This window comes from Gymnodraco acuticeps, unplaced genomic scaffold, assembly GCF_902827175.1.
Source record: "Gymnodraco acuticeps unplaced genomic scaffold, fGymAcu1.1, whole genome shotgun sequence".
NCBI classification, from domain to species: domain Eukaryota; kingdom Metazoa; phylum Chordata; class Actinopteri; order Perciformes; family Bathydraconidae; genus Gymnodraco; species Gymnodraco acuticeps.
The window spans coordinates 30,983-42,500 of NW_022991101.1; the positions used below are offsets into that span (position 1 = coordinate 30,983).

The 11,518-nt window shown below is 41.0% G+C and overlaps 1 protein-coding gene across 1 annotated transcript in view; it reads left to right on the plus strand.

Moving 5' to 3' along the window:
- arhgap36 (Rho GTPase activating protein 36) overlaps positions 1 to 11,518 on the plus strand; it is a 43,434-nt gene that overhangs the window by 21,834 nt on the left and 10,082 nt on the right. Inside the window, exons 3-5 of the mRNA XM_034236970.1 lie at positions 2,226 to 2,533; positions 10,379 to 10,598; positions 11,285 to 11,340. Coding sequence (XP_034092861.1) covers positions 2,226 to 2,533; positions 10,379 to 10,598; positions 11,285 to 11,340 — 584 coding nt within the window. The remainder of the gene's footprint in view (positions 1 to 2,225; positions 2,534 to 10,378; positions 10,599 to 11,284; positions 11,341 to 11,518) is intronic.

The window sequence follows — 11,518 nt, forward strand, 5'->3', positions numbered from 1 at the left end:
TACCGTCTGTCTGTCTGTCTGTCTCTGAAGTTTCCAGGACTTTAAAGCCAACCATTAAATCCTCGTCTGTTTACCTTAACACCTCCAGCAGCTCCAGCAGCTCACAATGCCAACTTTTATTTTTTACTGGATGCCAGAAGACATGTCCAAATGTCAGGAGACAGAAGTCCTGCCAGCAGACGTCAGGACTGAGAGGAGTTAGCCGTTAAATGATCGAGCATCTTATTCATTGTTGTTGCCTGGCAGAAATGTGCTTGTTTGAGTTAAAGGGTGACGTGTGCATAAGAAAAATCTTCCAGCCACTTCAAGACAAAGGGTGTCGAGGAAGTCATCGAGTCCCGCCGAAGGGCTGTTCCAATGTCCAGGATCCTTGGAATTCTACCGAGGCCGGCGTCCTTCGTTGCGAGACATTTCGAGGCTGCACATGTGTATCCCCGCGGTCTTAAAATCCCCACAATGCTTTGCGCACGGACCAATTTCCAAAATCTTTGGCGGAAAATGTAAGGCATTCCCCCTGTTCCACCATTCTTCGTTTTCCGAGGCTAGGAAGGATTCTTGCCTCGCTTCTGAAGGAAGTGACTCGGTCCTACCAAGGAAGCGTCCTCGACATTGAGAAACACTTCCTGATGAAGTGTGCTCGAGCACGGATTTTACCTTAATAAGAAGGATTTATTTAATTAAATATATGTACTTAAAATAGCTTTGCAAAACAGATACCGATGCTGGTCATTATGAGAGGTGGAGGATATATACTCCTTAAAAACCTTATACCTTAAAAAAGTACCAGAAGCGCTCATTATGCGTTAATGCAACTTGTATAATAGTATATATGGTGTTATTTCGTTATAATTGATGCAGAAGTTCTCAACTTTTTTTGGGCTTGAAACTTTTATCCCCATGAATTGAAATGTTGGCTAAAAGCTTTCCTTAATATAATATAACTTGTACTTTTCTGTGTTTAAATCGTAAGACGTAATGCTACGAGCTAATGCTAACTGGCAGTCGGCCAACAAGGCGCTTGTTGAGGAGCTTAACTCTGAGCCTCAAACTGAAACATTTAAATAATAATCTCCCTTTTTCCCGGAGGTTCTGGGAGTTAAGATTTAGGCCAAATTCACACCACCGTACAATGCTAGAATCAAAACAGTGTCATTTCTTATATTTGACATGTTTCTTTGGCTTGTCGCTCTTTAATCCAATCGATCTTCTTAACCCCTAATTCACACCTCCTAATTGGATTTTGTGCCAGATCATCCGTTGGGTTTGTGACGTAGCAGATTTCCAGATTAACATGGTGATTCATTATCTGCAGTAATCTGCTATCTGATGTCTGCCTCTTCAAGTGGATTATCCCTCTCTTACCGTAACTCTATCTATTCTGTCTATTCTTACACTGCTTTTCTACTTGAGCTCTGATCACAAGCAGGTGCCTTTTTAAATCCTGTTCAATAGGTTTCCTCTTAACGCCAACTTGGCCAGACCCTCTACACAACATGAGAGCAAACTTGAAGTGATGAAATATCACAATGTGCTTTCTTCTGTCGTCTCCTCTTCGACTTTCTTGTTATTTTACTGTCCTTTTTCTCCTTTTTCATTACGTTTAAGTATTGCTTATATTAGTTATAAATGCTTTTTGTTTTGTACATTTTGTTGGTATGTACGGAGGAGGATCAGGGCCATGTGACAAACTTTTTTTGGGGATGTGACAAAAGGAGTTCGGACTTCTTCGGAGTCTCAGAAATTTTAGAAAAAAGGGAAAATTCAGACTTTTTTCCCTCAGAATTCAGACTGTTATTCTCATGTGGCCCTAATCGTCTTCCACTGCAAAACATGATTATGAAAAGTAATACATTTTTGGGATGTGAGAAAAAACGTTAGGCTTTGAATCTCAGAATCCTTAGAAAAAAAAAATCTAAATTTTCTCAGAATTCAGATTTTTTTTCTCAGAATTCAGAATTTTTTCGCATAATTCGGGACATTTTCTCAGAATTCAGATGTTTTTCTCTCATATGGCCCTAATCCTCTTCCATAGGTATACACTGTAACAACATGATAATTAAAAGTAATACATTGTTGGGGTTTGACAGAAAACGTTCGGATTTGAATCTCAGAATTCTGAACATTTCTCAGAATTCAGACTTGTTTAGTAATACAAAGTAATAACATAATAAAAAGTAATACATTTTTTTGCTTTTCTATTTAATCTGGATTATATCTCTCCTCAGAGTCGGCCCCCAAGGCGTTTGGGATCCCTCTCTCCCAGGTCATCGCTAACGACCGGGCCTATAAGCTGCGTCAGGACGCCCTGAAGGAGAGCCGGAGGGACTGTCTGGACCTCGAGGCCTCGGTGCTGCGCTTCAGAGCCGAGAAGAGGCAGTTCTTCAACGGGAGCAAGCCGCCGGTCGGCCCCTCGTCTCTCACAGTGGGGGGTCTCTGCTCTCCGTACGCTAACTCCGTGGCGCCGCTTTCTGAGACCCAGAAGAGCCCGCTGTCGCCCACGTTTCTGGATAACACCGGGCGAGGACAGAGGAGGGTGAGTGGGAGGCAATATTATAACCATAAAAGCTGTTAAAATATGTGTCAACATCTCAGAAACTAAGATATACAGCCTTCTCTATCAAACCATTACATTTCTTTAAAGACTTTCAATAAATCCAGGGGTAATCTTCGCTCTCTCAACCCCATAAATAAATGTGTACAAGTTGTAAAAATGTTAAATTGATACCACTATATTTACTAAGCCTAATGTTCTTCTTAAATACTTACAATATAGAAATGTAAGTATTTAAGAAGATCATTTTAAGTTTATTGTAATTGATATCCCAGTATAATTAGACAGTACCCACATACCCACTTTAAAGAACAAATGACAAGTAGAAACACACAAGTGTAGAAGTGTAGCCTGTATTTCACATTCTCCAAGTGCAACACGACCGTCTTTCATTTTTCGTTTTCGGAGAGATTTGAATCAGTTGCTTAGGAAATAAAATTGTGAGTGGGAGTGAATAATCGAATCATTATAGGGTCAAAATGTTTCTAAAATGTGTCAACATCTCAGAAACTAAGACACACAGATTAATGTGTAGATTCAATAATACATTTGACCCCATATGCTTGGTAGTACCACCACCATTTATACGCCTAACGTGTGATTTACAAATAAAACATATTTCAGAAATCTGGAATACACATAGTTTTCACATAGGGCAAGGCAGGTATATTTATAATGCACTAACCCACATACACACTTTGTTTTCACATTTAGGAAGTGTAGCCTATATTTGACGTTACTTTTTTCTTGCCCTAAGTGCAGTCTTGCATTTCTTCCGTGCCTTTGACAAATACCACATTTAATCGATTTAATAAAGCAGGGGTTATTTCTTTATTGAGCCTTGCTTCCACGTGTGTCTTCGGAGAGATTTGAATCAGTTACTGAAGGAAAGAAAATTCTGATCTGAGTCTGAAGTAAGGTGTGTGTGTGTGTGTGTGTGTGTGTGTGTGTGTGTGTGTGTGTGTGGTGTGTGTGTGTGTGTGTGTGTGTGTGTGTGTGTGTGTGTGTGTGTGTGTGTGTGTGTGTGTGTGTGTGTGTGTGTGTGTGTGTGTGTGTGTGTGTGTGTGTGTGTGTGTGTGTGTGTGTCCTAGCATTACTATACTTGTGGGGACCTAAATCTGTTTACACAGTCACGTGTGGGGACTCGCCTCCCTTATGGGGACAAATTGGAGGTCCCCATGAGGGGGATCATTAATTTTAGGGTGAAGACTTGGATAGGGTAAGGGTAAGGGTAAGGTTAAGGGTTAGGCAAGTATTGGTTATGGTTAAGGTTAGGATAAGTCTCCAGGAAATGCATGTAAGTCAATGTAATGTCCCCTAAAGTGGTGTGTGTGTGTGTGTGTGTGTGTGTGTGTGTGTGTGTGTGTGTGTGTGTGTGTGTGTGTGTGTGTGTGTGTGTGTGTGTGTGTGTGTGTGTGTGTGTGTGTGTGTGTGTGTGTGTGTGTGTGTGTGTGTGTGTGTGTGTGTGTCATGAAAGCCTCAGCTGTAAACATTTACAAGCCTCGAATTCTTCTGTGTCTTTCCACGGTCGTGTGTTTGCACAGAAACATTTGGTGTGTGTGTTTTCCCTCTCTCTGCTGGTGGCCGCCACACCCAGTAATCCTTCTACACACTGATCTGGAAACAGTTGTTACTTTAAGCTCGTAATGAATATCATTAGAGCCGCGGAAAACGGTTATCGGACCTGAACCGGCTATCAAGTGCAGACACACAGCGCCGTCAGAACGTGAACATTTGGTCGGACAGAGACAGAAATAAGAATTTGGTTTTGTACTAAAAAGCATTTCCACGTTAAGAGCAGGGTTAGGACTTTTATTTGAGATAAAGCTTATAGTTAGGGCTGGCTCAGGCTTCCAAAAAACATCCTCCTGGATCCTTTGGATATTTTATTTACGTTAACAATAGCATTCGTCTCATTTGGACTGTCTATATTGCAGTTTATATTCATTTTTTTAAATCTGTCATTTATGTTTTTTGGTACAGATTGTTAAAATCCCCTGAGTGTATTATTTGTAATATTTGGCTAGATCATTAATTTGTGGTTTTATAATAACAGCACCATCCAAAAAGTATACTTATAATTGATTATTAAATGTAAAATGTGAGGATTGTATTTAAAAATTCCCTTAGAAAAAATGCTTGTTTTGTTCGAACAATACTCCAAAATCTCAAATGTGTTGAACTTGCAACAGAATTGGAAGAAGTACTTATATATTTTATTTAAATAAAAGTACCAATAGTAAATATATAAAGCCAACAGAACTGTCTTTAGTAGAAAGTGAGAAACTCGACCTAAATGGGACTCTGACTCACCGTCGAACAGCTGTTTGGACTGTAGCAGCTCACTGTTTACATATCTACACACACACACACACACACACACACACACACACACACACACACACACACACCCTCACACACACACACACACACACACACACACACACACACACACACACACACACACACACTCAGCTGGATCAGTGACAGATAGCGTTCACAGAGTAAAGGTTGGAATAATTGGCTGTAACAGGATTGATAGGGTATGAGAGGAATGCTTAGAGGCTGAAATCTCTGCAAGGACATTTCAGTTTATCAGATTAGAGCAAAGAATCAGACCTACTTTACCGCGATTAGAAAAGGAGATGAAGGAGACAGCAGGAGAGGACTCTTTAAAGTAGAGACACTACATACTGATATACACCTGAACATCAGCAGGAGAGGACTCTTTAAAGTAGAGACACTACATACTGATATACACCTGAACATCAGGAGGAGAGGACTCTTTAAAGTAGAGACACTACATACTGATATACACCTGAACATCAGCAGGAGAGGACTCTTTAAAGTAGAGACACTACATACTGATATACACCTGAACATCAGCAGGAGAGGGCTCTTTAAAGTAGAGACACTACATACTGATATACACCTGAACATCAGCAGGAGAGGACTCTTTAAAGTAGAGACACTACATACTGATATACACCTGAACATCAGCAGGAGAGGACTCTTTAAAGTAGAGACACTACATACTGATATACACCTGAACATCAGCAGGAGAGGACTCTTTAAAGTAGAGACACTACATACTGATATACAGCTGAACATCAGCAGGAGAGGACTCTTTAAAGTAGAGACACTACATGCTGATATACACCTGAACACCAGCAGGAGAGGACTCTTTAAAGTAGAGACACTACATACTGATATACACCTGAACATCAGCAGGAGAGGACTCTTTAAAGTAGAGACACTACATACTGATATACACCTAAACATCAGCAGGAGAGGACTCTTTAAAGTAGAGACACTACATACTGATATACACCTGAACATCAGCTGGAGAGGACTCTTTAAAGTAGAGACACTACATACTGATATACACCTAAACATCAGCAGGAGAGGACTCTTTAAAGTAGAGACACTACATACTGATATACACCTGAACATCAGCTGGAGAGGACTCTTTAAAGTAGAGACACTACATACTGATACACCCCTGAACATCAGCAGGAGAGGACTCTTTAAAGTAGAGACACTACATACTGATACACCCCTGAACATCAGCTGGAGAGGACTCTTTAAAGTAGAGACACTACATACTGATATACACCTGAAAAGGATCACAATAGGACTCCTTTAACACTTTTCCATATTGACTTTGTATCCTGATAATTCCTGAGCTCTGGTACCGTTTGCTTTCTGGACCGAGGTACCGTTAGAAATTCCTCTGACACTTGACGTTCCTCCAGAAACATTTGCTGCAGGTCACAGACGGATGATTTATCATCCTGTGGTATTCGTTTTCAGCCTCTCTGATATTTATTGGATGGCAGCGTAACGATGTTCTTCTGGCCTCTTCTCCTCACATCCATCTTTAAAATGTCTTTCCATTTCTCCTGTCAGTGCTTCTCTCTTTTCTTTCTCTACTGCAATATCATAAGAAGATTTCTCTATTAAAACGGCATTAAACAGTATTTGTATTCTTATATAACAGCGGTTCAGATTACTCCATGTTATGCTAAGTGATCAATATCTACAGACTTTACAGAGATGACATCGTCTTGTTCAAGGGGCTGAATTTTACATTATTAGATCATAAATACTGGTGAATTAATGTAGTCAGTTGAGCTGGTTTCGATAACATTATGAAGTGAGTTTTAAATGTTTAGTCAAGTAGTTTCTAACCAAGGCTTATACATAAAATATGAGGGGACGAGAGATGGTTTACAGAAGAGAAGACAAAAGAAAGTCTGCTTTTACATTACATTACATTGCATTTAGCTGACGCTTTTATCCAAAGCGACTTACAATAAGTGCGTTCGACCAACAAAATACAAACTTGAAGAAAACAGAATCATATAAGTACATCAGGCTTCATAGAGCCAAACATTTCAAGTGCTACTCAACTGGCTTTAGATAAGCCAGTCCTTTATTAGTATAAAAGTGCTTCGTTAATAGTTCTATCGCTCGAAGTGGAGTCGAAAGAGATGAGTTTTCAGTTTGCGCCGGAAGATGTGCAAGCTATCTGCCGTCCTGATGTCAATGGGGAGCTCATTCCACCATCTTGGAGCCAGGACAGCAAACCCACGTGTTTTCGCCGATGGGAACTTGGGTCCCCCTCGCAGCGAGGGTGCAGCGAGTCGTTTGGCTGATGCAGAGCGTAGTGCACGCGCTGGGGTGTACGGTTTAACCATGTCCTAGATGTACGAAGGGCCAGATCCATTCGCAGCATGGTAAGCAAGTACCAGTGTCTTGAAGTGGATTCTAGCAGTTACCGGAAGCCAGTGAAGGGAGCGGAGGAGCGGCGTGGTGTGGGAGAATTTAGGAAGGTTGAAGACCAGACGAGCCGCTGCATTCTGGATGAGCTGCAGAGGTCGGATGGCACATACAGGTAGACCAGCCAGGAGGGAGTTGCAGTAGTCTAGGCGTGAGATGACGAGAGCCTGGACCAGAACCTGAGTCGCTTTCTGAGTCAGCTGGGGACGTATCTTCCTGATGTTGTAAAGCGTGTATCTGCAGCAACGGGTTGTAGCAGCGATGTTTGCAGTGAAGGACAGGTTGTTATCTAGGGTCACACCCAGATTCCTTGCAGTCTGAGTCGGGGAAACAACAGAGGTGCCGATGTTGATTGTTAGGTCAAGAGTGGGACAATCTTTTCCCGGGAGGAAGAGCAGCTCAGTCTTGTCAAGGTTGAGCTTGAGGTGATGAGCAGACATCCACTGAGAGATGTCAGCTAGACAAGCAGAGATGCGTGCGACGACCTGGGTCTCTGAGCGGGGAAAGGACAGAATTAATTGGGTGTCGTCAGCGTAGCAGTGGTAAGAAAAACCATGCGGGCTAATGACTGATCCGAGCGAGTTTGTGTACAGGGAGAAGAGGAGGGGACCAAGAACAGAGCCCTGAGGGACCCCTGTAGTTAATTGACAAGGGTCGGACTCAGACCCTCTCCAAGTCACCCTGTAGGTACGGTCTTTCAGGTATGAGGTGAGGAGGGAAAGTGCAGAGCCTGAAACTCCAAGTTTTTGGAGAGTGCGAAGGAGGATCTGATGATTCACCGTGTCGAATGCAGCAGACAGGTCCAACAGGATGATGACAGAGGAGAGGGATGCAGTTTTGGCAGTGTGCAGTTCCTCCGTGACAGCAATGAGAGCAGTTTCTGTGGAGTGACCTGCCTTGAAACCAGACTGGTGCGGATCCAGAAGGTTGTTCTGATGGAGATAACAGGAGAGTTGTTTAAAGACAGCGCGTTCAAGTGTTTTAGACAGGAACGGGAGGAGAGAGACAGGCCTGTAGTTTCTAACATCAGACGGGTTGAGAGTGGGTTTCTTTAGGAGAGGGTTTACTCTTGCCTCCTTGAGACTGTTTGGAAAGTGACCAGAAGTTAGAGAAGTGTTGATGAAATGGGTGAGAAATGGTAGAATATCAGGAGCGATAGTCTGAAGGAGGTTTGAAGGGATAGGGTCCAGAGGACAGGTGGTAGGGCGGGCAGAGGTAATGAGGGTAAGAACCTCACTTGGAGAGAGAGGGGAAAAGGAGGTTAGTGTGTTGGTGGAAGGAAGGTCTGGTGACCCAGCGGTGAGTAAAGGTGAGTCAGAAAAAGAAGAGCGAATATCATCAACCTTTTTTTCAAAGTGGGTAACAAAGTCGCTTGACAGAAGTGAGGAGGGGGGAGATATGCTTCACACGTTTCTCATATTTCAGACTTTTCCCTTTAGGAGATATCAGATTATTTGATCACTAAACTACTAAACTATCAAGTCAAAAAGTCCCAACTAACTCCAGCTTTCATTAAATGTAAAAATGAAGTACAATATTTACCTCAAATGTCCAAATTAAAATCAGAAATCCTTTATTTAGTCCCACAGAGGGGAAATGCATATTGTTACAGCAAAGGGAGTGGATGTAGAAAGGTCATCACAATGCAAGTATGACACAAGTGTAGCTTAAATATTAAAAGAAGAGGCGAGCACAAGTTAATAAGATCTGACATCCATGGTAAAAAACATAGAATGAAACTGAGAAAAAGTGGCACAATAAAGAATATGAGAAGATATAATAGGTGAGTACATGATGCAGTAAAGAACAAGCAGAGGTGGGAAGTAGTGGAGTACAAATACTTTGTTACTGTACTTAAGTACATGTTTCTGGTATCAGTACTTTACTCCACTACTTACTTTTCTGACAACTTTTTACTTTGACTTCTTACATGTTGAACACAAATACCTGAACTTTCTACTTCTTACATGTTGAACACAAATACCTGTACTTTCTACTTCTCACATGTTGAACACAAATACCTGTACTTTCTACTTCTTACATGTTGAACACTAATACCTGTACTTTCTACTTCTTACATGTTGAACTCAAATACCTGTACTTTCTACTTCTTACACGTTGAACCCAAATACCTGTACTTTCTACTTCTTACATGTTGAACTCAAATACCTGTACTTTCTACTTCTCACATGTTGAACTCAAATACCTGTACTTTCTACTTCTTACATGTTGAACTCAAATACCTGTACTTTCTACTTCTTACATGTTGAACCCAAATACCTGTACTTTCTACTTCTCACATGTTGAACACAAATACCTGTACTTTCTACTTCTTACATGTTGAACACAAATACCTGTACTTTCTACTTCTCACATGTTGAACTCAAATACCTGTACTTTCTACTTCTCACATGTTGAACTCAAATACCTGTACTTTCTACTTCTTACATGTTGAACTCAAATACCTGTACTTCTACTTCTTACATGTTGAAACACAAATACCTGTACTTTCTACTTCTTACATGTTGAACTCAAATACCTGTACTTTCTACTTCTCTCATTTTCCAAACAGCTGGTTCCTTTAGTCTGAATGTGTGTTTGATGCGTGATCATTATTATTTAGAGTCATTGCGTGCCTATTGATTTGAACACGATCCGTGTATCCATCATTTCCTGGTCTTCTCTAAAGAAGAGGGACCAATGGAAACGTTGTCATGTTGCCGTTGTTCAGCATGGAAACATTCATTAGCTAACAATGACATTATTGTTCTATTAATATAAAGGGAGGTCAGGTACTCTTTAAAACAGCTGCTAGTTATGGGTACTTTTTACTGAAGTACATTTCAAAGCCTCTTTACTTTTACTTGAGTAAAGAAGTTTAATCAGTACTTCTGCTTCTACCAGAGTATTTTAAAACACGAGTATCTGTACTTCTACTTGAGGTGTGTACTTTTGCCATCTCTGAGAACAAGTTAAAGTAGCATGCAATGGAGAAAATCAAGTAGAAATATCTCGATAATGTCCTAAACTTCAGTATCTCTTCAGGGCGGGCTGTCGGTGGACTCGATCTCCGACCTGGTGGAGAGTCAGTCTCGCCTGCTGGAGGCGCTGCAGCTGTCCCACCCCGCAGAGCTGGAGCTGAAGAAGGAGGGCTCCTCTAAAGGGCGAACCAGAACCAGAACCCAGAACAAGCTCAGCCTGAACCCCGTCTACAGGCAGGTTCCCCGGGTGCTGGAGCGCTGCTGCAGACACATCCAGAACCACGGTGAGGCCCGGGATCTGACATCTGGAGACCATAAAGTGGCTTTTTTTGGACAAATATTTGTATTGGCATTTAGTTTCTTCCCTGGTAAAGACATCACACGCATGTATACCCCCCCCCCCCCCCCCAAAGGAATAAATACAATAACACGTCACAATAAAGAAAACATACACACATATAAGTAGTAACAGGATGTGGCAGTCAGAGTCCCTAAAGTGAGGTTCTTTGGACAAATATTTGTATGCCATTTTAGATTTACTGCTTAATAAATAACACAAATGCTAACCCCCCCCCCCAAAGGAAAAAGTGTACATACATAAATATACAAATATTAGGATTAAATACAAATACAAAAACTGAATTTGTCCCCAAAGACTGAAGTAAATATTAAATATTGAGTTAAATTGGATTATTTTATACAGTTAATATCTCCATACATTTTGCACAATTAAAAAAAAGACTAATTGTCATATTTTTATCGTACTTATTTGTTGTGTATTATTTCTTTCTTCTTACTGAATTTATTAAGAAGAAATCTTTTTTAAAATGTGTTTTTTTAAGGTTCTTTTTATGTAGTAGTTTCTTTATTTTGACTGTGTTTATGTACGCACCATATAACCCAAAAACCAAAACCACTTGGCTATAAACCGGATTCTGATTTGTCTGGATGATTTATTTTGTGTCCCCAGGTCTTCAGACGGTGGGAATTTTCCGAGTAGGAAGCTCTAAGAAGAGAGTGAGACAGGTGAGGACATTATTATATGTATTTTAACCCGTAAATAAACAATAAAACACATCTGAATAAAACGTTGTCTCTCTCAGGAGCAGGGTGTAAAACATTGGCCAAATCAAACACATCTAAACAGTGGCGGTTCTAGACCAATTTGACTGGGGGGGCCACTGGGGGGCCAGTTATTTTCTGA